The following is a 26933-nucleotide window of genomic DNA, read 5'->3' on the forward strand; positions in this document are numbered from 1 at the left end:
ATTGGTTTCCAAATTTGCATTGGCCACGAAGAAAGTATTGGCATACGACCTATGATTCCTTCAGACCCCTATGGAGATCTCAGTAGGATTTCTTACCATACTTCCTAGGCGTAGAATGCGCGCACAAGGAACCTGAGGAGGCTGCCTTTGTTCAATTGCTAGATCCTTTCCCAGGATATTTACACAACAGCAATCGCTGACTCACAGAAGTCAGAAAATCAATGCCTTGCCTATAAACAACAAATCGTAAAGACGCAACAAATGTTGCTTCCTTAGTCCTAGAGTAGAGGATGCCTGAGGTCACTTTCAGTGAGCTCCAAGCGGATTTCCATGGATTATCTAAACTCCGCTGAGGCGCCATAAGAACTTAGAATACGCCGTATGCTGATAGTAAGTAGTACTGTTCTACTCTCTACTCATGATTTGATGAGCATTCACATATATGGACGCGTTTCACTCGCACATCCGAAGGATTAAGTACGCCGTCCCCTTGGGCTACATCAACAAGATCTTTAGTATATTTCCAAGAATGCGCTCGCACGCTGGGACTGAATAATCCAACTGTAGTTTACGTAACCATAATAAACGCCCATAGAGGCAAATGCCGGCCAAACCGTTTGTGGCAACATCGTACATACTCCTCCCTTCAGTTTCGACGCTTATTGCTGTCTCGACTCTTAGCCCCTTTCAGAACCATTTTTGTGTATGTGAAACATCGTTTCAAGCTCGCGGATCACCCCAACAAAGCTGGTATAGCCATTATCACGAAGCTACGAGCCATGAAGTCGGAGCACGACAGCCAGACCCCAACTCTCTCTGCTGCGCAATGGGGGAATTCTCGTAGGTTGCGAAACAATATAGCAACAGCATTATCGTTTATATCTTTGCTACTCAGAGATACCCATCGATCCTCAGCTCCAACAGCAATCACAGCAATCAACGTAAGAACGTTGCTACTGCTAGGGCCCACTCATTGATTAAACATTATAGGCCAAACTATTATCAAGCCCATCAGCAATACTATCAGCAGCCAAATTACTACACTTACCAAACCTCGCAATCGTCGCAACAACCGCAACTGTCACAAACACAGTCTCAAATACAACCGGCAGCGTCGACCTCGAGACAAGCCACACAAGCAAACACAATCGACACAGCGGATATTGCTACACTAAATGATGCTTTGGGGAGTGCGGGAGTGGACCTTAGGGTGCGTCTTTCTCACCTGTCTACATCCGTCATCGTCACACAACAGGCATCTAGGCAGAGGAGGACCACCTACATAGATCGAACCCATACGATCAGTACCAGAGCTACAGGTCATACGAGGACCGCGCCCGAAAACAGCCTGCAAAACCTAATTTCGACACAAGGTTTCTGGGCACGACTATGCGCGCCATCGGCAGCCAACACAAAGTGACGAAAATCTCGGAGGATACTGTCAACTACCTCGCCCTCTCCCTGCGCGCGCGCCTACAAGACTTAATCACAGCCATGATCGACGCGTCTGCACACAGAACGGACGCGCAATTCGACCGACCCGCATCACTATACGAGGATGGCAGTCCTATGTGGAGCGTTGTCGTCCGCAGCGACGTCGCCAAACAGCTAGCCGCGATCGAGCGCGTAGAGCGCGAAGAAGAGATGCGTGTACGACGAGAACGGAAAGAACGCGCTGAAGCGGCAGCGGCGGCACAGTCGGCCGCGCTCGCTGCGCAGAACGCAGCGGGAACGTCGGTGGATGGCGAGGATGGCGAGGGTGGACCGAAGAAGAAGAAAAAGAAGGATGGGCCAGGCGTTACAGCGCGCAACATGTCCGAGGACACGCGAAAGAAGATGTCGAACGCGGTGGCAGCACAGGCAGCCGGACTGAGTACTGGTAAATACGCTTGGATGACGCAGGCGAACGCGGCAGCGCCGCCGCCGAAGCCAAAGCCCATAGCAACGTCGGGCTCAGCGACCACCCCGGCGACTACGACGGCTCCTTCGCCGAGCGCGACTGCGGCGGGAGGATGGGCGCGGCCCTATGTGCCCACGAAACAAACACAATCACAGATGCAAGACGAGAAGGATATGCGAAGGGCGATCACAATGCGAGATGCCCTCTTTGTAATCGAGAAGGAGCGGGGACATGGCGGTGGGCGCGGCTCAGCGAGAGGTTGGACCTGAACGCCGGGTCTTGTGTCCGATCATCTCAACCATTGTGTTTGTATTTCTGTATTGCTGCATATGTTGGACATATAAGTGCTTTCACGGGTTTGCGAAGGTAAGGTCCGATCTGTATGAGTCTGTATGTTTGTATTCATCACTAATGCGATTCTGGTGGCGAGCTTCCTTCTACATGTTGGATATGAGTGGATAAAGCCGAGCTGACCCATGGATCGAGCATGTCAAGCTTCAGCGAGGGGTGAGGTTCGGTATTGGTGTGCACAGACTGTCACCACAGAGCTGAGATGTCAAAAGGCCTACAACCTACAGCGCTCTACTTCTCTAATGCGAGGCTCTCAGCAGACCTCAGAAAACGATGTCCCCGTAGTCAGGCCAGCATCCATCTGCCCAACTCCGCGCACAGCATGCTCATGAAAGCACGCTTGCGCCTCCTCGGTGCGCCCCTCTAGAAGTTGTTGGAGATCGGAACGCAACGTCTGCACTAGTCAGTCAACAAGTCTTCTTCCAGATCACTCAAATATCAGACAACACTTACACAGCGATTGCGCGAGGATCTATCGGGGAGCACAGACAGAGCAGCTGCGGGAATGACCCTTCTGGTCTCATACCCACCCGCATCATCCTCGCACCCGGACCACCGCGGTGGTGAGGTGCGGATTTGGAACATTGGGGTACAAGACCAATCCTCGCCGACAAACAAAGACAATGGTGAGCCGACGCACCTGGTAGTGGTCGTGCACCCTTCCCCGAGCTTCTTGCTCTCGCAGAAGCATTCTGTGACGCTGAAACGTCCTCAAGGCCCGTGCCGTTTATGCGCGTGCCGTGCTCGACATGGGCGTGTATATACCGCTATGAGCCCGCTGATCGTCTCGAAATTGCGCGTCTTGAGCCTACTAGAGGGCATCAGAGTGATGCGCTGACACGTATTCCAGTAAAATGAATGTATGCGCACTTTCCTTGCATGATCAAGAGCGATCGCACCCAGATTCAAGTCGAAACGCGTGATGGACATCCGGACGCAGACAAGCCATGTATGGGTCATGTGATCGCGGGGCCATGGTCCACACGTACACTGCTTGTTCCAACGTCGACCACTCATTACTCAGCACTCATTCCTTGAAGAGCTCATCCTAGCCTCAGCAGAACATTCAGGGTCAGCTCGTGCGACAACCAAAAGGGTACTGTCACTTTTTCGACTGTTAGCCGAAGTCCATACTGAGAGCGCGTTCGAATAGAACCTCTGTCGAAATCCTGCAATCGAGTCATGGAGGTCGGGAGTGCCATACCGCTTGCTCCTCCAGATACCACTACCGACACGAGAACAACACTCGAGATGCAGGCCATACACCGTCTTCCAGTGTCGATCTGTGCAGCGCGGCGCCTAAACGCATACAATGTCCCATACAGGCTGCCCACCGAGATACTATGGGAGATCTTCCTGTTCGCTGCCGCCAAATATCGTGAAAAGAACCACTGCATCGGCGTACCAGGCCCGACGATCCCATAGATCGCTGAAGTGTCTCATGTCTGCTGGTACTGGCGTCAGGCAGCAGTGGGCTGCGCCAAGCTATGGGATCATATCGACATCACCAAGCTCTCAACACCGTGGATCCTGGTGTTCCTTGAACGCTCTCTCTCGATACCTCTGACCGTGACAGCTAACCTCTTTGTACCCAGCCGCCAAGATGCCCTCAGAATCGTTATAATAAGTGCGATTTCCTGTGTTCGGCATCTCCGCATATCGTGGTGGTACCCCAGCTTCAGCAGGTACTTCTTACTTGGTCAAGCAGTTCTTCTCGAGACATTTATAGTGGATACATTCGAAGGTGATCCCTGGCCGAGCGCATCCGATCATTCACTTCCTTCGTTGCGTCGTCTTCAGGTATCTGCGCCGGCCTCAACATTGGCGCCTCTTTTGAAGTGTGCGACGTCGTTGCGGCACTTCGTGATCAATCAGTCCCACAACATCCCGATTCCTACGGAGTTTACTCGTGCCTTACGCTCTATGCAAGATCTCGAGACGCTGAGCTTGATAGGAATATTCATTTTACCTCAAGAAGGGATGGGTGCCATACATCTATCTCGCCTTCGCTCCATACGCCTTGCCTGTTCGCCTTCCCTGTCGGCCGAACACCTTACTATGTTGTCTCCGTCGTCTGATGTGCGCGTCAAGTTCGATTGGCACACCTATGATTGCATATCTGGAAAGATTCGCAATATGCAGTCACTGCAGGTTGTTCTCTCTCCCATCATTTCTCCGTGCACAACTGTCTCAATCCGAAAACCCACCAACGAAATACCCCACATTATTGTGTCATACCGTGACGCATCGCAAGAACCATTGAGGACGCTCATTGATCTAGAATTGGCCTCGCTGGTGATCTGGATACGGGGGCCCGAAAATCTTCAGCAAGAGGCCTTGGGGTGGTTGTGCAGGCTGCTGCCCCTCGAGCAAATTCGGACGCTTGAATTGGCTACGGGAAATGTGCACGTAATGAGGGCCAAGGGGGCGTGGAAGAAGAGGCTGAAGAATGTGACGGTGGTGCGCACGACCGCGTATACCATCGGAAGACACCGAATCCTGGAGGATCTGTGGGCGGTCCCGCGGCTGGGGTTTCTAAGTCGAGACCAAGTTACGGACGACGAGCTGTTCTTTATCCCCCGGTTGGAGGCGCTCCAGATTGTCGACTCGGATGATAAGAGCAAAGAGAGTGATCACATGGAGGAGATATTGCGGCAGCGCAGATGTGTCCTCGACGAGTGGCACCAGATGTCCACAGGATCAATTTCAGTGCGGTGAGTCTAGTGGAACTCGTCATTTCTATCTTGGGTAGAATGTATATGGGCGAGGTGAGTGTCAAGTCACATACATTGCTCTTCGCTGCTGATCTAAATGCAAATGGGACAGATAGATGTTTGGTATCTTGGGTGGAACGTTGTACCGGCAGTCGGACGTCTGATGTCCGTAGTCGGAAGCTGCTGCGAAGCCTGTGCTTCTTCTTTAACAATGACTGGAGGACGCTGCGACCCAGCGTTTTCGGAATTCTTTGTGCTTCGTGTTTTAGTGATTCTTTCTTCCCTCGCCCGCTCGTTTCGTCGACTCCACCGGCATCCTGTTGGCTCCCCCAATGTCGTGTTATGCCGAGGGCAGCACCAGAGTAGTTTCTTCATCCCATGTCTGTGACTGCACCCGCGTCGGGTACGCTCCACGGTGCATCCTTCCTCTCAATCGTAAATTAGATGCTCGTCACCCATGCCTCCAGACGTCATCGTTTCACTACGTCAAGGGCCACGAGTTGAATGGTAAGACCCGCAGTATACATGTTTGCTGTGAAGTACCTTTTCCCCGGTTGCTGTAGACAGCGCGGCTGAGGAACATGTCCTGAGCTTTAGTTATGTAATATGACTGCTTATTCGCAGACTACTCTGACAGTGACAAACGGTGCGTGGTTGGTTGCTCCATAGCACTACTATCGCTGATTCTGTGTTGCTTGCTCATGTTCCGGTCTTTTTTGTTGAAATCTTCCACTCTATGACCGCAAACTGTTTGAGTGAAGAGGTTGCCCGATCTCCATCGGCATCCGCGGTCTGCCAAGCATTTCCATATGCACTTCCAAGGCAGTGAATGATTCAGAATGAATACCACGCAAACACCGAATATGGACATAATACCCAGAGCAGCGTCGACTAACAGGATTCAGGTGACAAGGTGTAGCTCCGAATACGATCCCAATTCTGACTGCTGAGTGCTACTATGTGACGTCTTTTCAGCTTCCTGCAAGTACTGGTCCATGAGGATGCTATTTTTGCACAAAATGTCTTGGCAAGGCGGCCGCCACAAATCGCCGGCGTTCCGATGATAAGATATAAGCGCGTCCGCATCTCACACCGACATCATCTCCTGATGATATTGGTTCTTGAAGGCATTCCTTGGAGTACCTTTGATTTCGCAAATTTGGCTGTCGCGTTTGTTGCCAACTGGCAGATCGATGTTGACGTGGCAGCATGCGGTCATCTAGACCAACGTTTCTTCGAGACCGATCGCAATATTGCGGAGAACAGCCGACTTACCCCAGATTTTAGATACCGGCGCGGAACCCCGATCACGGCACCGTATCTTGGCAAATCTGCAATCCCTCGTCCGAAAATGCCGTCGACGCCTAGCCACATGAGGCGGGGTCCATGGTCGGATTGAGTCACTATGCATCATCTCATGTATGTCTCATGTTGCTATATTCTCACCGCGGCTACCGAGCATCGCCCACGACCGTACTGCTAGGTCGCCTGCTTTCCGCTTCCATATGACTTCTACCATACAAATTCCATAAGTTGACGCTCTTGTACGTATAAAAATCCTTGACGAGAGTAGTGCTGACCCCAATCCCCCCTGAAATTGAACAGGACGACCGCTACAACCATGCCTTCTGCGGGATACTTGATTTACTGCGGCATTATGCCCCTTATCAAAACGTGAGTGTTCCTCCACTGCTGGAATGTACCTGCGCAAATTCGACTGAGCATGTCCACCAGATACATTGGGATAGGTATCGGCTACTTCCTCGCAAGAAAGGGCCTTTTTTCTCCTGAAGCATCCAAGGGCGCCTCGCAAATCAGCATGAACGTGTCCCTGCCCGCACTGATTTTTGCCAACGTCGTCCCCGCGTTCACGCCGTCCAACATATCCGCTCTAGGCCCGCTTTTCTTGACGGCGTTCACCTACCAGATCATGGGCTTCTCGTTTGGGCTCATTATCCGCGAGTTCTTCTACGTCCCGCGCAACTTCTGGCAGGGTATCGTCGTGCTGTGTGGTATGAGTAACTGGGGGAACCTGCGTTAGTGTTTCTGTAAGACGTCCTGCGGGGACCCACAGACATACGCCTACTGATCCCTCCCGGTAGCGAACGCGATTGTGTCGTCCATCATGCAGGAAGCCCCCTTCAACCCGGACACGGATCCCGCGCGTGCGTCGCTCCGTATGATTGCTCGTGTGACCGTACTGCTGACACGCGGGGGCTCACAGTGGGTGTGTCCTACGTGTCTATTTTCATCGTCTCGTATCACCTTGTCTTCTGGGTAGGCGGCGCCGCGCGATCGCTGTCCTGGGACTACCGTCCGGGCATCCCGCAAGGCGAGGAGGCAGAGCAACATTACTCGTGGAAGGAGAAGCCCATCGGGGGGCTGATTGCGAGACACGTCCTGCGTCTGAGGCCTGCGGTGGAGTCGAGCGTGGCCAGCGACAAGACGGACGTGGAGTCCGACACCGAGAAGGGACTGGAGAAGAAGGCGGATCTCGCTGGGGACGCCATCGACCCTCAGGATCAAACGCCTATAGATGACCTCGCCTACAGTAACGACCCCGACATCCAGCTCGCGCGGCGGACGTCTCGACTCTCTATCGCACCTCGCGCGCCGAGCACACAACAGCCCGCACCGCCTCCCGCACTGGCATCCGGCCCACCACAGGCATCGCCTCCCGAGCCCGCGCGCTCGACCTTCGCCTCGCGGCTCAAGCACACGCTCAAGCCCCTGACGGCCGCCGTCACGCCGATCACCTGCGCGCTCGCGCTCGCACTGCCCATCGCGCTCATCGACGACCTGAAGGCGCTCTTCGTGGACGTGCGCAGCGAGGGCGGCCCCGCCTGGCATGGCCCCGACGGCAACCCGCCGCTGGCCTTCGTCATGGACACAGGTGAGCTGCCCGCACCGCGATCCCGCCCCGCTCACGCGTGTCTGCACCGCCAGCGGAGTTCCTCGGCGGCATCTGCGTGCCGCTGTCGCTCATCATCCTCGGCGGGTCCTTTGCGCGGCTGAAGATCCCGCGGCCGCTCTCGCGCCTGCCTGTCATGGCGATGGTGGCGGCGATGGCGGCGAAGATGGTCATCCTGCCCGTGATCGGCATCTTCATGGTGCAGGCGATGGTCAAGGGCCGGCTTATTGAGCGCGCCGCCCTCGCCGAGCGGTTCGTGGCGATGTTCCTGAGTGGGACGCCTGCGGCTGTCAAGTGAGCGGATTTTGGCGCAGGCGTGTCACAGTTGCTCACGGCGCCCTGCGCCCGCCCGCAGCCAGCTGATTGTGTCGTCTCTGTATTCGCCGGACGGGACTGCGGACACGCTCTCGGTGGGTCGTGTTCTTCGGCGCTGCTGTGAGGGACGCCGCTCACTGTTGCATCCCAGGCATTTCTTCTCGTCCAATGTGAGTCGGACCTGCTGTGTAGAAGTCTCTGTGCTCACCTTGCCCCAGACACCGCCATGTTTGTCTCCTCTGCGTGCGTGATCCTTTCTGTCTTTCTCCACGCCACGAGGGCTCATGTTGTGCACAGGGCTATCACGGCTGTTGCTCTCCTCTTGCTGTGACATGATCTCGTATGCCCGGTTGTCTGTATTCATAGATGTCGTCCGATATTTCGTTTCGCGGTACTCTTGCACGCTTCATTGCCGCCCATTCGACTCTTACATGCTCGTGTCCCCAGTGCTATGGTCTAGAAGCGCCCGAGCCACCGTCCGTTATACTAATACGTTGTGGCTGCAGCATATACGTAGAGCGGCCCCTGCCCCTAGATCTAGATCAGAGTTGTAGATCACTGACGCAATATACAGCTGTTTCCATGAAAGATGTCGCGCGCGTCAAACACAAAGAAATTCTCGCTGAACGACCTCCCACTGAGAACACGAATACCTCGACAACTACTGAGCATATCGTCTTTATTTTTGCTGCGCTGGACTCGCCTTGTCGTTCCGCAGGTACCGGTACCAAAATCATCATGAATTTCCAGTATTTCAATTTCGACATCTTCGGCACCCCCTCTAAAGCGAAACTGTTCTTGCTTGCGAACACGACATCGGCAACTCGTAGGATGGGTATCCCTTGAACTGGATGGGTGCTATGGAGGGCGTGATACAGCTGCAGTGTGTTGCTAAAGTCTGCTTCCTGTTGTATGTCCCATTCTCGCCGTACTCCTAGCCGTGTTCACGTATTGATGGGATTACCTTGTCTCACCCCATTCTGATGCTACATTTAAGCCTTTCATAGCTCATACATGTCTGTGGCACTAGCTCTGCCAGTCATATTCATGATTGCTACACTTGCAAGTACTTCGCCACTTGCATCCTCAATTTATACATGCCTATGTTTCTCGACAATGATATTCCTCACATGGGTCAGTAGCGCCATCTATAAATCATTCCAGAATGATTTTATAGCTGCTTGCCACCCAGTATTATCATAGGTGCATATGGTATCCCGGCTGTTCACAAAGAGCTATGACTTACCTTCAGTACTCCAGATCTGACCACCCACATCATGTATAATGTAGAACTCAATCACACTAATAATTGAAAGACGATGCCAAGTAAATAAGACAAAGAACAACAACAGAAACAGAGCGAGCCATGCTGTATGCAGGTGTCGCAAACCAGAGAGACTAGGGACATGCAATAGTGATGGAATGGATGGTAGAGGGGGTCTTTAGGAGTACAAAGTCAAGATATAACCCATAGAAACAAACGAAGTGTGGTGCCTGTCAATGAGACATGCAAAGGAGTAAGGAAGGACACGACGATCGCGCCCGAGAATGTGAAGGACACAAAGTGAAGCAACTGTGAATGACATACTACTAGCATACCAGACCCTCCATCGCACCCATCCAGTTCAAGGGATACCCATCCTATGAGTTGCCGATGTCGTGTTCGCGAGCAAGAACAGTTTCGCTTTAGAGGGGGTGCCGAAGATGTCGAAATTGAAATACTGGAAATTCACGATGATTTTGGTACCTGTACCTGCGGAACAACAAGGCGAGTCCAGCGCAGCAAAAATAAAGACGATACACTCAGTAGTTGTCGAGGTATTCGTGTTCTCAGTGGGAGGTCGTTCAGCGAGAATTTCTTTGTGTTTGACGTGCGCGACATCTTTCGTGAAAACAGCTATAATCGCGTAGTAACGTGGGTTGTTCCTGGGACATGCGTGATGCATCGCATGCACTGTGAATGAAAATGGCAACATTACGCCTACCTTCGTGGATGGCGGTGTGGTGGAGGAGAATGCGCCGATCCCAGGAGAACAATATCGACGGATTCGGTCTAGTCTCTTTTCATTCCTTCTATGTTTTGCTCTTTCACGCGCTTCCATTCTGCCAAGATCGACATAAAAGTACGTACTTAATCCTGTTTGTTCGGCGACTCAAAGCTTGCAATGACGGCGTCGAAGCAGCTGTCGTAGGCTGATCGAGGGTGCCGACGTCGTCACGCACCTGAGGGCGGCAGGTCGCGAGCGTAAATATGACGCGTCGGGGGCGTACACCTTCGAGAAGCTGAGACATCAATAGCTATGGACGTGATCCGGAATGGCGAGTCTCGCTTGTCTGTGCCCGGGACGAGGCTTCCATCCGCGTTTAGAATATGTCTTTCTGTTTCGGACTTCTTTCGATCTGTTGCTATGCTGTGCGTCATTCACTCCTCCTAGGTTTCGTATGATGTCACTCGTGTCAAAGCCTCTCTGTACTTATGAAATGCGTCGGTGTCGAGAAATATCATCTTCCTTCTCTCCCTCGCACCACAATTCTCTGGCACTTTCTCGCACACACACTCTGCGCCGGTACGGACGAGTGACCCGGGAGGTACACGTACACGGTGAGTCTTTCACATTGCTTCGGGCGCCACTTATAGTGTGCTCATCTGAAGCAAGTGTGGTCTCGCGTGTCTATCTAGGATACAGTGATGATGTAGCCGTGTATCACCAGCGACTATCTAAGAGAATCTATTAGATGTACTATAATGTTACGCCCGCTCTCTAATGGTGCCCGGCACTCAGCTCTCGACGTCAAAGTCCAGGTCCTTCGCGACGTCCTCCCACTCCTCCATCTCGCGCAGCATGCGCCCGCAGCTCGCGCGCACATGCGCATACGTCACGTTGCCGAGCATCAGATACAGCGGCAGCTCGCGCCCCGCCGCGCCGCCCTCCCCGCGCACCGCGTCGACGAGCACCTCCATCGCCTTGGCGGGGTCCCCGCGCGCGTGCTTGGTGACCGCAGCGAAGCGACTCATGCTCTCGGTGCGCAACGCGTCGTACGCGGGGATGTGCTCGTTGTACGTGTACGGCACGTTGTGCACGTTCTCCGTGCGGAACGCGCCCGGCGCGCAGATCGTCACGCGGACGTTGAACTCTGCGAGCTCGCATGCATACGACTCGCCCAGGGCTGGCGGGGGCGGGGTCAGCGCAGGGCGGGGGCGGGACGCGGTGGGAGAGACGTACCGTGCACGGCGGCTTTTGAGGCGACGTAGAAGCCCCCGGCGGGCGTGTCGGCCTTCCAGACGGAGCGGCTGCCCATCATGATGACGGTCCCTGATCTGCGTGCGCGCATCTGGGGGAGGATGGCGTTCGTGACGTTCATGACGCCGAACACGTTTGTCTGGAACTGCTTCAGGGCGGCGGCCGCGCTGCAGACGAGCATGTCAGCGTCCAGTGGGCATGCGAGAAGCCTGACAGCGCGACGCACCCTCCCTCCTCGAGCAGCGTCTTGATGCCGTAGCCGGCGTTGTTGACGAGGACATCGATGCGCCCCCAAAATGAGAGGGCCTCGTCGACGGTCTTTTGGATGTTCGCGGCGGTGTCGGCGACGTCGAGGACGACGATGCGGAGGCGGGAGCGGTCGCCGTCGGGGAGGGTGAAGCTCTCGAGGTTGCGGACGGTGGCGATGACGTAGTCGCCGCGTGCGAGGACAGACGCGACGAGGCGCTTGCCAAAGCCGGAAGACGTGCCTGCGGATGTGCATGAGAAGGCGTGTCACGGGAAGCAGCGGTGCTTCGCAGCCATGTCGCCGTGCGGAGAGAAGCACGACGCGGTGGCTGAGAGCACGACGAAGAGAACACACCAGTGATAAACCACACTTTGCGCTCTGCGTCCATGATCGTCGTCGTGTTTGGGGTGGAGATGATATTCGTGAAGAGCGCGAGCAGAGGCAGGTTGGCTGGGGCCCAGGGTTCGTCCAGGGCGTGCTTTTAACACAAACTCTGGTCCGCGCGAGTTAGGTTGCGCACCGCCCGGAGCTTACCCGTGCCGCGAATTTGCGTGTGTCCGATGGACCGTTCGTTGCTATCGCGCCATTGGTGATGGGTCCATTCCAGGCGGCGTCTTTGGTGATTGCGCGGCACAGCTGGCTGCTCGACGGATGCGTATCTAACGCTCCGAATCTGGTCTCGGGTTGACGTCTGCGGTGCAAGCGCTACTGTCAAAGAAGCTCAATGGGGGCGATCCCCGCCTGGACCCTTGACATAAGTGGCTGGGAAGAACATACCGACCTGGTCTTGCCCCTTGTTATGTTTCTTCTTTCATCGATGTTGCCCCCGGACGGTGGACGAACAGCAACATGATCGGGCCAGCCCGTTGATCGAATTTGTCAATTTTGATGGCCACTTCTCGACCGATGGACACTATCCTTGCGTCACAATTCGACTGGCCGTAGTCCCAATCAAGCACTCGCCATTCTGAGAAACCTACCGAACGCCCCTCTCGAACATGTCCGAATTCTGAAGGCACCCTGTACATGTCACAGGGCTAAATATGCCAACAAAAGGCATTTCACTGATATTGCGCGTGTTTGAATCTCGAGATTAGCAGCCGTCCGCCCTTCGGGCGCTACCCGCTGAGGTTAATGAGCAGCTCATGAAGCTGTTGCTCGCCGGGGACGCCATAGCGACCGACGTCCCTTCGCTGGCCTTCACTCGAGCAGACGCACTCGAGAACTGGCCGAGTCGCCGTGCGCGCCCGGCCGGCGAGCCCGCCTGATCTCCGGCCGTCTCCCCAGCTCCCAAACGGACCCGACTGCTGCGTGACTGCCAAGTTGAGACAGATCGCCCCGCTCCGCTGTCCATCGTACAGCATAGCATATGTCGGTCCTCCGCCCTCGTCGGGCCTCCGCGCAGACGCACTGTCGGGCACCGAGTCAGGCAAATGCGCGTCGGCATCACACAGGAACGTTGGGTGGTGCCCGTGGCTGTGCCGGTGGCCGACACCGGACACCGCCCCCGTCCTCCATCCAGACCGTGAAATTTGTCACACACACTGTGGAACTTAAGGAGAGACACGGCATTCGTGTGTAACATCGAACGCGTGCGGGTACGATCTGAGAGATGATGCTACACAGCGCGGCCTGATGACGTCTGGAAGAAAGACAAATTGCTACAGCGTCCGCCCGCGAATGCGGCCGTGAAACAGAACGACTGCACACATCCCCCCTCCCCCTCCCTCCTCGGCTCCCCCGCGCGCCTCACGCGTCGTCCAGCAAGTCCACAATGACCGGCTGGAACGGCGCCTCGCCGAACTGCACGTACCCGCCGCCCTGCCTCCGCGCGCGGGGCCCCATCGGCCAGTTCGCGGCATTCACGAACGCCGTCCGCTCCGCGTCGGACGCGTCGTCTCGGGCGGGCCACTCGCGGATGAGCGCGCCGTGTGCCTCGTGGATGTGCCCGAAGACGTGCAGCCGCGGGCGCAGCGCGGGCAGGCGCGCGGCGAGCGCCTCGCAGCCGACGTGCTCGTGCGTGAGGGTCCTGTCGAAGATCTGGAAGGGGGGGCCGTGTGTGAGCCTGATGCACGGAGGCGGCAATCGTCAGTTCTGGGGTAACAGGCGCGCTTGCGAGAATAGCACTGACAGGATATCGGTCTTCGGGAAGGCGGCGAGCAGTTCTAGAGGAGAGAAAATGTAATAATCGGCGTTAGGACACGGCTCGAGCGCGGGGAAATAGGGTGATTGCTATTCACTCTCAGCTTCATCGCCTCGCTCGTAGTTGAATGCCCAGTTGTGGAAGTAGGGGGACCACTGAGATACGCGGGTCCGCGGTAAGCGACGAACAAGCATCCGCATTCGCTCCACGCACAGGGGAACCGTACACCGTCCACATCCGTCCATTCTCTCTGGCCTGGAAGCTGTGCGTCTGGTCTTCCAGGTACACGATCCCGGCCTTCGTCGCCTTGTGACCCTGCACGAGGTCCTGGATCAGGCCGATGCTCTGTTCGTGCGAGCGATGAGATGAGCTCCCCCGGGCGGCAGGATCGCGCACCTGCTTCTGCCGGCCGTGCCAGCGACTGTAGTTGTTATCATACCAGCTGTCGTGGTGGTCGAGGGGGAGGTCGTGGTTCCCCGCGATGATTCTGGATCCTCAGCAAGCGAGACACACACACGCGTCCGCCGCCGCCGCTCAGCACGGCGTCTCGCGCATCGGGGCTGCGCAGCGATGGAGACTCACTGAGCAGGGCATACTCACATCTTGGTGCGATGCGGCAGATCGACGAGCCACGCCATCGTGCGCTGGAAGTCCGCGTAGGTGCCCGTCGCGGTGAGGTCGCCGCTGTGCAGGAGCACGTCGCCCGGGGGGACGGGCAGCATGCGCGAGTGCGTGTCGCTGATGCAGACGAAGCGCGTCCAGGCGGGCGAGGACACCGGCGGGGGGGCGTTGCTGTCGTACTGGAGGTGCACGATCGTGGTCGGCGAGGAGAGCGTCGGGGCGGGCTCGGCGGCGCCGTGCTGTAGCGTGGTCTGGTCTGCCATCTTGTGCGCTCGCCTGGGGGGGAGATTAGGAGGGAGCGGTGTTGTTCTGCAGGGGGGGGACTCGGGGGGACGCCCGCGGTGCGATATGGCGTTGCGATACCCGATTCGGGCGATCCAAAATCGACAATAATACTGCAGCCGGAAGGGGGTTGTCTCACGGTGTGGGGCGGGGCGTCGGACACAGCTCGAGATACAAACCCCAGTAACAAGTTGGCACTTGCAGTCGCTGCCATCTCGCTACATCGATCACATACCTCGCGTCGAGATTTCGCAGCGAATAGTATACTATTCAGCCACCTTCGGCTCATTCGGCGTAAGGAGATGGGCCGGGCCCCAGACAAGTCGGTATGCTGATGGCACATCAGAGCGGATAACGAAGCCAGCTGCAGAGGGACCAGTCGACAACGGTGGTCCCAGAGCAGGATCACCATTTGTGAGACCATCGGAAGGCATCGTAGGTTTCGTCCTGCTGGCATGGTCATTGTTACGTAAGGTGTGCATTGGGTGAGACTTTCCCTTTGCGGCTTAGCGTACCGCCTGCCACATCTGGAAGGTAGCATTCCTCTTCCGGAAGTCGTGACCATATGTGACCGCTATGTCACGGTATGACATTGCGACCGACGAGTTCTATTTGTGTTTACTCTGCATTTGGCAGCGAACTATAACGTAGGGCATACCACGAGTCTGGCTAGCATGGCACCGCGACCAGTATCTCTGATCCTTCAAGCGAGCTAGAGAGCGCCAGGGCGATTGATTTGCTTGATACTTGGTGTTCCTTTGAGTGCTTGTGTTTTCCGTCTTAGTTGACGGCAACTGTTGAATGCTTCACAGACGTAAGTGTGTTTTTGCTATGACACCCATAAGCAGCTGGCGAATCGTTGCAGCGTCTGGCGGTCTGCATACAATGTACACGGTATGCCTAGTGAGTCCGACTGTCACTGTTCAGCTCACGCAAGATTACTAAAAGTTCCTATAGTTCAAGCTATCGTACGCTGTATTCTGGCCTCGGCAGTTGCCGGCGAACTCATCGCGAGCATTAGTCGATATCCACTACGTCGTTCGCAAACTGTGCTCTGAACTGTGCCTCAACTAGGACTCCGCGATGTCCACGCCTTCGCCACCGAACCTTGCTCTCAACCGATCTTCTGTGCAGAGTGCGTTTGAGATCATCCAGCCGCTCATCCATCGCACGCCCATTTTCACGTCATCTTCTCTGTCTGCATCCCTCCCTGGACAGAACTCTCTCTATTTCAAAGCCGAGAACCTCCAGAAGGGCGGCGCATTCAAGTTCCGGGGCGCCAGCTACAGCCTCAGTTGTCTCACGAAAGCAGAGCTTGAGAAGGGTGTGTGCACGCACAGTTCAGGCGAGCAGCACTTCTGCGATATCAGCCTGCCATGGTCTGGAGCTTTCTGCGTCTGTGGCGTGCAGGGAACCATGCGGGCGCCCTGGCGCTCGCTGCAAAAGAGCGCGGTGTGAAATGCTACGTCGTGATGGTATCTCCCTCCTATTCTATCCGTCGCGCGGCGAAGCACTAACCGCATCACTTCTGCGAGCCGGACAACTCTTCGCAGCCTAAAGTCGACGCGGTTCGCGCCTACGGCGCCGAGATCACCTTTTGCGAGCCCAACGCGCCCGCGCGGGCGTCCACGCTCGCAGCCGTGCAGGCGCGCACGGGCGCGACCTTTATACCGCCGTATGACGCCGCGAACACGATCTTCGGGCAGGGCACCGCGCTGCTGGAGCTGCTCGAACAGGCACCGGAGCCGCTCGCGGCGGTCGTCGCACCCGTGGGTGGCGGGGGCCTGCTCGCGGGCACGGCGCTCGCGGCGGAAGGCACGGGCGTGCGCGTGTTTGGCGCGGAGCCGGCGGGCGCGGATGACTGTGCGCAGGGTCTGCGCGAAGGGAGGCGCAGAGAGGATGTCACGGCTGTCACGATCGCGGACGGGTTGCGGACGCCCGTGGGCGTGCTCAATTTCCCTATCATCCAGGAGAAGGTCGAACGTGTGATTGTCGTATCAGACGAGGTATGGGGAGCTGCCTTCAAGGGAGTCAGTGTCGGTGTTGAAATTGCTGTTGACAGGAAATCGCGGAGGCGATGAAGCTGATGTGGGAGCGGCTGAAACTGGTTGTCGAGCCCAGCGGTGCCGCCGCGTTCGCCGCCGTGCGAAGCCCGGCGTTCCAGGATTTGGGCATCAAAGGCCCAGTAGGGATCATCATTAGCGGCGGCAATATTGACCTTTCCAAGCCATTGCCGTGGAACGGGCAGAAATAGTAGTGTTGTTGCATGCGGAGGTGTCGTGCATGGTGAGTCATCCGTGCATGAGGCCAGCATCTTTGAAATAATCGCAGGCTGAGCGACATGCAGTTCATGGACAATGTATGATGGTGACGTCTTCGCTGGGCGCCAGTAGCAGCGCATCGTCGAACATTGTAATTGGATGCTCGCTTAGAGAGATCTTAAGACTTCTAAAGTTAGCGCTGGGTCGGACATCCTCGACTTCTCCCACACGCTGACACAAAGTAAACTCAACCCAAAAGGTAATCAGCGCTTGGCGCGATAGTTGGCAGGTTCTATCATGACCCGTTGTAGGAATACGCCGCCCGAGCCCCATGGCTTTGCCGCCCATCATCGTGCAGAAGCAGTATTATGGTACTGATTCCGATCGCAGCCGGCCTGTGTAACATCTTCTAGAAAAACATCGAGGTCATATCATTAATAGGCTAGTTCCATTGCAAGTCGGGATTCTGTGCGCGCTTGCTGTGGGCGTATCGCGGTCGCTCCTAGCGCTATGCCTATCCGTCCGCCAATGATAACAGACTCGCGAAAATTCATCGCTCGAAGGTGATGTCGGGCTTCTTGAGATACCCCAAATTTGCCTCATTTCCACGGGCCGCCACAGGGTTCAACGCAATCTCCACAAAGCACGATGCATTGTCCCCGACTTGATTTAGACTAGACTCGTCGACCCAACACGTATTTGCAAATGGTCATCCTGACGTGTGATGGTTCCATGCACATCTCCCTGTATGTGAACTTGTGGGCTGATGCGATAGCGAGATAGCGACAACTGCTGCCGTGCAGGCGACGAATGGGTCATGAACGGTCGTGAACAATCATCAAGGGTCATACAGTACGTGAAGCCCACTAGTCATCCCTGTTGTTCCAGCCACAGCTTATGGCATTGGATCGGATGACGTGTTGTAAGACGTCATTGTAGTCCTGACCATACAACGACCATCAGTGACGGGAATGAAGAGACAAGCGGGCGGGCCAATGACCAAGTAAAGCGGCCTGCCATCCCTTGACGTTTTGCATATGCAGCCTTGCCTGCGAGCGAGTATGTGTCGTCTTATGTCGCAACTTTTGTGTTCGAAGTGTCGTTCTACCGATACACAGGCATGATCCTACAATGCAGTCACCTCACCGGTGTGTCGCTACAATTGTCCCGACCTTAAGGCAACAAATCCATAAGAGGCACCCTTTCACAGGAAACGTCACGCACACACACGCTTTCCTGCGATCTCACCAGCGGGCAGGCTAGGACTCGAGCGGGCGCTCTCAACGTCATGTTCCTGTACTGCTACAAGATTGAAAGCCGCAGGCGGACGTACGATAACCCATAGTGACGTCTTTGCGCGCTGCAAGACGTGCCCGTAAAGCGGAAGCCCGAACACCAGCTGCTTGGCCGGGAAGTTGGCTGTAGTTCATTGCGAGAAAACGGAGTGGGCGTTATACCACGGCTGAGAAGTGTTTTCCAGGAAGTCACTGGACAGGCGCAGTTGCCGATGCGTGCGCCGAAGACATCGTGATTTCTGCGAGACAATTGTAAGCGCATTTCCGAAGATGGCCCAAATACGAGGTACGTACATGATGTGTGCGCAAGTTACTTGTGCGGCATACACAGAGACGTCTGTGAGCGGGCTGCCGTTGGGACCTGGTCCATGGCAGGTCACCAACCGCCGTGGAGTTGACCCGGAAGGCGCTATAAAGTCGTGCGAAGAAGCATACAAGATTCGCAGCATTAGCGGACGAACGCAGATTGCCTGCCCGACTTAGGCTATGAAACTCCTGTAGACTCACAAAATCATTACAACAATCGCACGTCGACAGTACCGTGGCCAGTCTATGCCAATACCTCAATAAACTGGACCGCCACAAATCAAGTGTAAATAAATCATCGCAAGGGGAACTTGCCGTCGAGATCGTATGCATTCATGACACTTGAATAGGCCCACCGTAAACGTAATTATACTGGAACTTCGACAATTGAATGACTCTCGGATTTCTAGCAAGAGATTTGAGGGCTGAACCCTTGCGAGTCGTTAGTTGCACAGAAATCGGAGTTCCACCAGAAGCGATACTTTCAAACGAGTCGGCAAATGGTAGAATGGCGGCATACACTAACGGCAAGCAACCCTTAAATACATTGTGGGCGTCCTAAATAGACATGCGCTTGAGGACGTCCAACCACCAAAGAGATAATCTACTTCTACGTTACAAGCCCAAGTTCGAGCGGATGACATCCTGCAGAACGTAGTTGTAATCCTGACCACCCAGGAAGTGTCAATCATAGTGATTAAAGATCAGGAAAGCACATACCTGGTCCAGAGACCAAGTAAAGCAGCCGCCCATCCCTTGGTTGTGCGCATAAGCGGCCTTGTCCGCAAGCGAGTGCGTGTCATCATACGTGACGACGGTTGTTCGCGAAGTATCAAATAGGAACTATCCGAGTTGTGAGTGTTTAGGCGCTTCCAACATCCAGTTGAACTCACCGGCGTATCGCTACAACTGTCCCAGTCTAGTAAGAGAATGTGAGTGAATCAAACCGATACACACGACTCCGACTTTCTAACCTTCCGTGTAACCATCAGCCGACTTGAATGTATCCTGCGATGATTCCTTCAATGCACCTAATGCGATGATCTGATTGAATGGAATCTGCTGGCCCCAGTACGAGCTCAGATCGCCTGCAGTTTCAGCGATAGTCTGATTGGGTTTTGCATGGGGGTGCGCGCCCAGCAGTGGGCTCGCTTCCGCGATGTCTGATAGCGACGTCTTTGTGCTCTTCGAGGCATAGCCGTAGAGCGGGAGCCCGAGCAACAGCTGGCTTGCGGGGAATCCAGCCTTTGTCCACTGAGTGTAGGCAGCGTGGGCGCTGTATTGTGGCTGTGTGGAGTTGTTGCAGGCGTTGCTAAGGGGTGCGTTTGGCCCAGGCGCGGTGGTGGAGGCACCAAAAATGTCATAATTCCTGTGAACGAGCATCTGAACGCGCGCCATGAGTATTATTTCAGATACGTACATGATGTTTGCGTAGGTCATCTGCTTGGCATATGCAGAGACATCGGTCAGCGGGTTGCCATTGGAGCCAATCCAAGGCAAATCAGTGACCGCGGCAGAGATTATCTTCGACGAGCCGAGCGCGCTACGTAGCTCCGTGAAAAATGAGAGAAGATTTGCTGCATCAGAAGATGAGTATGGGTTGCCTGCACCGCTCTGGTTAGGGTATTCCTGTAGAAAGGATTGAGTTAGTCTTATTGAACCGTAATGACGTGAGCGGAGTGATGTACCCAGTCAATGTCGATACCTGACATAAGCGGAGTACGGTTGAGCTTCGTTTGAAGAGGCATAACGAAGTGAACTCACCATCGAGATTGTAAGTATTCACGGCGCTGACGCATGCATCGACGAATTTCTTCCTGTTGGACGACGATCCAACCGATTGTGAGAACCAATGGCTTCCAGACCAACCACCTTTTCATTGATACCAATAGTTCGGTAAAAGGCGGCGGATTAATATGTACAAGACGCATATCAATGGAGAGTACAACTTTCGTGCCATGACCGCTATTGTACGCGCTGCTGACGAGTGTCTGCAAGGTAGAGGTGGATCCGGAATCATAAGTGATCCCCGAATCTGAGTTGGGGGTTGCGAATGCTGTGTATTCACGTACTGAGTCAGTGTTACGTGATGATGGGGTTTCCTCCCTGACTGACCAAACAGTAGGATATCAAACTTGGAGAAGTCTAAGTCCGATGGGGCATTCGTATCGCTCGCCCAGTCCGGGTAGTAAGCTGCAGCAACCGGCTTGGTTGCTCTCTGCTCTAATGTCGTATGCTTTGAGAACAGGTTCAGATCTACTGCCTTACTAGCAACAGAAACAGCGAGGAGTAGATGTATAAGGAAGATGACCGCGCTGATCATCGTGCTAGGTGTTACGAAGTTATAAGCAAACACATAGTGCGTACCTTTATATATGTCTCATTGATTCCCATGGGCGCGCGGCTACACGGTGGAACCCAGTGCACCGATGTATGCAACCACAGCCAAGCGGTCAACGAACGGACGCGGTCGTAATGCGATCATGTGTGTATTTGATGGCGTCCCGACACCGGGGAGCATTGTGCATTGTGCATCATGGTCAGCCCTTCTTGCCTCTCGTGGTGTGCCGATTGTCGCTGAACAGAATGTTAGCTGATGGGAGTCTTGTCTCTCTGACCCTTTGTATTTGGCGCGCAGGAATGCGAAACGCGGGAATATGCTAAGGGTAGCAAGCTCATCGCCATCGTGGAACCTTTCGTGTGACCGTACCTCCATGTGCTATACGCTGCTCGCATTGCGGGGCGAACAGCATATGGGAAAATCGAGGTCTATCTTCTCACCGATTGGTCTCGCCGAGAGCTCGTAGGCAGCTGTACCGCATGGTATCAACCGGAGGACGAGAAACCGGTACAGAGGGAGAACCACGTCCCAGGCATCAAACATGTTATATCTTGATACGATACGCTGCGGTGCATGGTCTGGTATCACGTCGCCTCATGATCCTAGTCTGGACTCAAATAAATAAATAGAAATCGATTCCTCCCACCTAATAGCAGATTCGAGAATGCATGTCGGATGTGTTGTCTGCCGCGCGTAAGTAGGTGCATATGCTGCCGCATAACCTAGACCCTCAAGCACGTGGAGGACGCTCAGTTCTGACCAGGTGGGGAAATGACCAAGGACGCTCACGATCGCAGATTCCAAGCCATGCGGGTCCGATTCGTTTGCGCCTGCATCTTATGACCGGAACGCCGGACATTTGTGCCGAGCATTCCTATTGATGCGCCGGCTGCGCCAAGACAATTTATGTAAGAATAGAATCACAAATGATATGCTGTACGTTGCCAGCTAAACGAACTGCAAAGACGTCAAATAATATTCAGATACGAAGCTGTGTTCAGGAATCCAATAACTCGTTACCTAAGCATCGGGTTTCGCTCCATAAGTCAATGCTGACAAGGCGTCTCTCGGCACTATGCCCGTGCGCATGTCAGTTGTGTATGTTGAGGAATCCATGATGAGTGCCGTTAAATAGAGAAGGCGGCATAAAACATCATCGATGCCGAAAGGATAGTGCGGGTTACTCAATCAAGGTCACGATACGCTTTTCTCGCCACAACAGAACAGAAAGGTTTGTGGCGATAGAATGGGTTTCTGCTGAGCGTGGGCCTGCCGCGCGGCAATCCTGTAGGGTGCTCACGCCAAGTTCCTATGCACAAGTCACGCCATCAACATCAACCGATCATAGCCACGCTGCCACTTACGGAAAGAATTATCCAATAAGAGGGGTACTTCACAGTAGGCATGTATTGTGCGGATTGTGTGCATGGCCTTTGGCGTATGAGCAAAGCATCCAAAGGTATTGACGACGAGTATTCAGCTGTTCACTATGAGCAAGATCCACACATCGATCGAGGTACGAGCTCCCACCGCGAGCATGTATAGGGAGTGCACAGATGCAGTCGCAGTTGCACATAGATAGAAGATGGCACGCACTTAGCCCAGGCCGGCCCTCATGGCGATATTACCTAAGTACAACTAATGATGCTGCGGAGGAGGCAAGAATGCCGGAGGCCTAGGCAATCGTCGACGATCATGACTGGTCATCAACAGGCAACATAGAATTTGGCCTCGCACGCGGATCACAACCAAAATCGACGAAAATGATAGACTGTTAGTACAGCATTACACCCGAGATTCCCCATATCATTCAGTCTCCCTTGGATGAGGTTAGCAACAAAGAGACAAAGAGGGAGATATGTAACTTGGCACTCACCTCGCTCATATGTATTCCAATGCCAATATAAAGATTACAAGTTCCAGTAGACTCATCGCACTGACATTGATCATGTGGACATCTTCTTCCGCTCATCTAGGACTTGTCTGCGCCGCCGCAATATCTCCTCCATGTAATCACTCTCCTTGCTCTTATCTTCCGAGCCGACAACCTGGAGTGCCTCCAACCGGGGGATAAAGAACAGCTCGTCGTCCGGAACTTGGTCTCGATTTCGAGATCCCGGCTGCGGATCCGCCCACAGCTCCCCTAGGATTCGGTTTCCTTCAATTATATGCATGGTCGTGCGTACCACCGTCACATTCTTCAGCCTCTTCTTCCACGCCCCCCTCGCCCTCCAAAATGGATTCATATCTGACTTAGCCACCAGTTCTAGCGTCTGAATTTTCTCGAAGGGCAGCAGCCTGCACAGCCACTCCAATACATTCTCAAGATATTCATCAGTAACGCAATAACTTATCTGAATCACCAGCGGGGCCGATTCTGGATCCACGAGCGTCCTTGACGGTTCTTGCGATGCGTCAGAGTACGACGCAATAATAGCGAGCGAAGACCTGGCCTCCTTTCTAATCGAGACAATTGTGCACAGGGAGATGATGGGAGAGAGAACAGCCTGCAATGACCGCATATCGCGACTGTTTACAGAGTTGCACCCGTACACGGACCACTCGAATTTGAGGCGAACATCAGACAAGGGGGACAGCATGGTAAGAAACCTGGCTGCTAGGGAAGGCCAACAGGAAAGGTGTATAAAGCGAAGTCGAGATAGACGTATGGCTTTCATCCCTTCTTCAGGCAGAAAGACAGATCCGCTCCAGCTCAGCGTCTCGAGATCTTGCATGGAGCGTAAGATACGAATAAACTCCCTAGGAAACAGTGCGCTGAGGTGCTGCCTGATCACGAGATGTTGCAACGATGTCGTACACTTCAGTACAGGCGCCCATGCCGCAGTCGGCGCAGATAGCTGAAGACGACGCAACGAAGGAAGTGAATGATCGGATGCGCCCGGCCAGGGATCGTTCTCGTGTGTATCTAGTTCCAATGTCTCGAGAAGAACTGCTTGACCGAGTGGGAAGTACCTGCTGAAGCTGCGGCGCCACCCCTGTACGCGGAGATGCTGAATACGGGATATCGCATTTGTTACCACGACTATAAAGGCATTTTCGCGGAGGTGTTCACCGAGCTCGGCTATCACGGTCAGAGGCATCGAGAGCGAGCGTTCGAGGAACATATAGATCCACGGTGTCGAGAACTCGGCGACGATATGATTCCATAACTCCGCGTAGCTCACTGCTGCCTGACGCCAGTACCAGCAGACATGAGACACTTCGGCGATCCATGAGATGTCCGTACATGGTTCATAGTCTAATGGGTCCAGTTCAATTTGACGATATTTGGCGGCAGCGAACAGGAAGATCTTGCATAGTATCTCGGCGGGCAGCCTGTATGACACACTGTATGCGTTCAGGCGTCGCGCTGCATGGATCGACACTGGAAGATGGCGCATGTCCTGCATCTCGATTGTTCTTCCTGTGTCTGCAGTAGTATCTGGAGGAGGAAGCGGTAGGCCACTGGCACTTCCGGCCTCCATGCCTCGATTACAAGATTTCGATAGAGGTCCTATTCGAACGCGCTCTCAGTATGGACTGCGGATAACAGTCGAGAAAGTGGCAGTACCCTCTTGGTTGTCGCACGAGCTGATCCTGAATGCTCTGCTGAGGCTACGATGAGCTCTTCGAGGAATGTTAATGAGTACTGAGTGGTCGACGTTGGAACAAGCAATGCTAATACACGCATTGCGGGAGCCGGCTGCACCAGTGCGATCACATGATGCGTTCCGATTTTGATTGGACGAGGAGTCTTGGTACCTGCCACCGACTATTATTCTACTGTACAATGCAGCCTTTAGCTCATCCCTGACCTCGTCAGGTCGGATACCTCCTCCCTTCATATGTATCGTGACGCCTTTGACCAATCTATCTAGCTTGAAGATTCAGGCTTGTGTCCACCAGCAGTGTCGCCCTGAGGTCCTTGGCCCGGCTTGCTAGTCGGCTCTCCGCCAGCGTCACTGCCAGTCCCACCCATACCCCCGTAGCGCAGCTTCTTCTCGCTTTCCTTGCCCTGTGTGGGCGGCGTCTCGTACGGCTTGTCCTTGCTTACCTGTAACGTATCGTGTCAGTAACGCTCCAATGTAAGCACTCTTGAAAGACGCGCTAACAGCACTCACCGTCTGGTACTCCTCGGTTTCGGGCCCTGCGTCCGAGCGCTCGCCAGATACATGTTCATTAGGACGCGTTACTTTGGCGCCAGTGCCGGAAGAGTCGACCTGATGCGTCTTAGACGACTTCGGAGGGGAATTGTCCACGTCTTTGAAGTACGATTCGGCGGTGTGTTCCTGTTTGAGCCGGAGAGGAGACGTGTGGAATCCACGACGCTGTTGAGGTACAGACGTATCCTTTCCAAACTGACCGCATATAGTGAGTGATTACTCTCATTTTTACCTGAAACCAAGCCTTACCTTATGTGAAGGAAGACTAGGTTGCGCGGCGGCATTCCCTTTACCTTTGGATATATCGGAATCGGTCTCCGACCTGTGTTTGAGATGGTCGTTCTGCTCCGCATGCGTGCTATCCTTCGGCTTCTTGCTCGAGTCAGGGGCCTGACCCTTCGTTGGGTCTGCCATGCGCGTGATTGCCGATGTATGCATCTGCTTCCTGCCTTCACTTCGCTTATTGCCTGGAAATGAGCCTGTTCCCGTAACTCCCTCTCCTCCGCCTCGGTTCTGCTTCACCTCCCCGCTTGTCGTCTTGAAGCCCAGCTTGCTCTTCACGGCGTCAAGAAAGCCAGGCGGGGTGCTCTCTTCATGGCCCCCCTTGCCCTCGGATGGCCCCAGCCCGTGGTCCGCGCTCGAGCTGGCGGAGCCAACTTGCTCTGCAAAACCGACCCCCTCTGGGTTTCCCGATAGTCCCTGGCGAGAGGCCTGCTTGTCAGGGTGCGAGGAAGCCGCGTCGTAAGGTGACTTGTCTGCCGTCGACTGGCCAGAACGCGCAGCTTGATCGTGGGCGTCGCCTGGATGGCGATGTCCCTTCTGCGAAACGCCTCCCTGGGAGAGCTGTGGGTCTTTCCCTGGCGCTGCCCCGACAGGAGGGGAGCTATGCAAGAATCGCCTGGATGAACATGTTGAGGGTCGGGCGACGATACCGGAGGACTGCGAAATACGAAGAACGCGGGAGAGACTCATGGTTGTTGTTGAAAAGTGAAGATGACTGTTGGTCCGCACATCGGGTGGTTTTATGGAAAGGCCGCTCCCCGCTCATCGTCACCTTCGCGCCTCCTGATGACGTCAGAACCACCACCGGCACTTTCGATTAGTATCAATATCCCTCGTACTATTTTTGGGCATAAACGAGAAATATATGAATCGTGTACGTACACGCATGTTCAAACCCCAGATACGAAGCCAGTCTCGCTCTCGCTTTTTCTGTTCGCAGACGTAAGTATTTTGCGGTGGCGGGCACAAGGGCGGCGCGTGACATCACACGCCGCTGAGGCCGCAACTGCTGGACACGTTGAACTGCACTCTCCTTCACTTGACCTATGATATATTCGGGCATAGAAACGTTTGTAGAATGCAGCTATATTGCAATGTGGCTAAGGTCAAGGATAGACGTACATCAAGCTACTGCATCCCGAGCGATGCCGGCAGAGCTATAGAGTCGCAAAATCCGTCTAGCACCCTACGTTTCACTATGTTTCATGAACGAGTCAACCGCAGCCCCAGAAGTATTAACGGACACCATGAATCGGTACCCGTCACGACAATACCAGTGAACGTGAACGGTTTGAACTCTCTACTCACACATAGACGCCTGTAGCACAGTCTCCTGGGAGTAGCAAATTCCTTCTAGAATAAGACCGTCAACTCTGGTGTATACTGCTCGTATGCGGCATTGCTATGGCATAGGGTGAGCAGCGGCGCCCGTTTAAAACCCCCGCGAGAGTTAGGGTTAGTGTATGTTCCCACCCGAGTGCTGCGCCTGCCTCGCACGCTCACACATAATATGTTGTCTACATACACGTAAGTACCCCCAGCCAAAGCGACCGTCATGC

At 54.5% G+C, this 26933-nt stretch overlaps 10 protein-coding genes across 10 annotated transcripts; 4 read left to right on the forward strand and 6 right to left on the reverse strand.

The window, feature by feature from the left end:
- Positions 1-1175: 1175 nt before the first annotated feature.
- POSPLADRAFT_1150740 (hypothetical protein) lies at positions 1176-6364 on the forward strand (the record flags this gene model as incomplete). Its single annotated transcript, XM_024486454.1, has 10 exons — positions 1176-1210; positions 1287-2137; positions 2619-2653; positions 2709-2877; positions 3471-3652; positions 4052-4965; positions 5004-5019; positions 5433-5472; positions 5590-5611; positions 5941-6364. 10 exons carry the CDS (start codon positions 1176-1178, stop codon positions 6362-6364), a joined length of 2688 nt encoding a protein of 895 aa, XP_024336355.1.
- Positions 6365-6586: 222 nt separating this feature from the next.
- Positions 6587-9037, forward strand: POSPLADRAFT_1151181 (hypothetical protein; the record flags this gene model as incomplete). Its single annotated transcript, XM_024486503.1, has 8 exons — positions 6587-6639; positions 6700-6977; positions 7068-7130; positions 7190-7858; positions 7912-8170; positions 8232-8286; positions 8343-8361; positions 8766-9037. 8 exons carry the CDS (start codon positions 6587-6589, stop codon positions 9035-9037), a joined length of 1668 nt encoding a protein of 555 aa, XP_024336356.1.
- A 436-nt stretch (positions 9038-9473) lies between these two features.
- On the forward strand, positions 9474-10199 carry POSPLADRAFT_1041078 (hypothetical protein). Its single transcript, XM_024477842.1, has 2 exons — positions 9474-10119; positions 10179-10199. Exon 1 carries the CDS (start codon positions 9896-9898, stop codon positions 10100-10102), a length of 207 nt encoding a protein of 68 aa, XP_024336357.1. The 5' UTR covers positions 9474-9895; the 3' UTR covers positions 10103-10119; positions 10179-10199.
- A 771-nt stretch (positions 10200-10970) lies between these two features.
- POSPLADRAFT_1151094 (hypothetical protein) lies at positions 10971-12068 on the reverse strand (the record flags this gene model as incomplete). Its single annotated transcript, XM_024486492.1, has 4 exons — positions 10971-11359; positions 11416-11600; positions 11660-11921; positions 12035-12068. The coding sequence occupies 4 exons, from the start codon at positions 12066-12068 to the stop codon at positions 10971-10973; spliced, it is 870 nt and encodes a 289-aa protein (XP_024336358.1).
- Positions 12069-13429: 1361 nt separating this feature from the next.
- POSPLADRAFT_1184327 (hypothetical protein) lies at positions 13430-14937 on the reverse strand (the record flags this gene model as incomplete). The annotated part of the gene is made up of 5 exons (XM_024489073.1): positions 14424-14937; positions 14037-14310; positions 13921-13978; positions 13812-13845; positions 13430-13745 (listed from the first exon to the last, which is right to left on the reverse strand). The coding sequence occupies exons 1-5, from the start codon at positions 14705-14707 to the stop codon at positions 13430-13432; spliced, it is 966 nt and encodes a 321-aa protein (XP_024336359.1). The 5' UTR covers positions 14708-14937.
- An 872-nt stretch (positions 14938-15809) lies between these two features.
- On the forward strand, positions 15810-16980 carry POSPLADRAFT_1048875 (hypothetical protein; the record flags this gene model as incomplete). The annotated part of the gene is made up of 4 exons (XM_024479617.1): positions 15810-16050; positions 16137-16201; positions 16262-16732; positions 16789-16980. 4 exons carry the CDS (start codon positions 15810-15812, stop codon positions 16978-16980), a joined length of 969 nt encoding a protein of 322 aa, XP_024336360.1.
- Positions 16981-19110: 2130 nt separating this feature from the next.
- Positions 19111-20911, reverse strand: POSPLADRAFT_1184329 (glycoside hydrolase family 18 protein; the record flags this gene model as incomplete). Its single annotated transcript, XM_024489074.1, has 9 exons — positions 19111-19254; positions 19309-19431; positions 19482-19507; positions 19563-19957; positions 20009-20217; positions 20277-20293; positions 20353-20460; positions 20516-20644; positions 20704-20911. The coding sequence occupies 9 exons, from the start codon at positions 20909-20911 to the stop codon at positions 19204-19206; spliced, it is 1266 nt and encodes a 421-aa protein (XP_024336361.1). The 3' UTR covers positions 19111-19203.
- A 334-nt stretch (positions 20912-21245) lies between these two features.
- Positions 21246-22141, reverse strand: POSPLADRAFT_1067262 (hypothetical protein). Its single transcript, XM_024482165.1, has 3 exons — positions 21950-22141; positions 21719-21886; positions 21246-21651 (listed from the first exon to the last, which is right to left on the reverse strand). Exons 2-3 carry the CDS (start codon positions 21786-21788, stop codon positions 21524-21526), a joined length of 198 nt encoding a protein of 65 aa, XP_024336362.1. The 5' UTR covers positions 21789-21886; positions 21950-22141; the 3' UTR covers positions 21246-21523.
- POSPLADRAFT_1048877 (hypothetical protein) lies at positions 21308-21472 on the reverse strand (the record flags this gene model as incomplete). The annotated part of the gene is made up of 1 exon (XM_024479618.1): positions 21308-21472. One exon carries the CDS (start codon positions 21470-21472, stop codon positions 21308-21310), a length of 165 nt encoding a protein of 54 aa, XP_024336363.1.
- Positions 22142-22875: 734 nt separating the features above from the next.
- On the reverse strand, positions 22876-26064 carry POSPLADRAFT_1150116 (hypothetical protein; the record flags this gene model as incomplete). Its single annotated transcript, XM_024486383.1, has 5 exons — positions 22876-23333; positions 24279-24443; positions 24911-24983; positions 25051-25287; positions 25342-26064. 5 exons carry the CDS (start codon positions 26062-26064, stop codon positions 22876-22878), a joined length of 1656 nt encoding a protein of 551 aa, XP_024336364.1.
- Positions 26065-26933: the final 869 nt, after the last annotated feature.

Source organism: Postia placenta (genome assembly GCF_002117355.1).
Source record: "Postia placenta MAD-698-R-SB12 unplaced genomic scaffold POSPLAscaffold_12, whole genome shotgun sequence".
Classification (NCBI taxonomy): domain Eukaryota; kingdom Fungi; phylum Basidiomycota; class Agaricomycetes; order Polyporales; family Adustoporiaceae; genus Rhodonia; species Rhodonia placenta.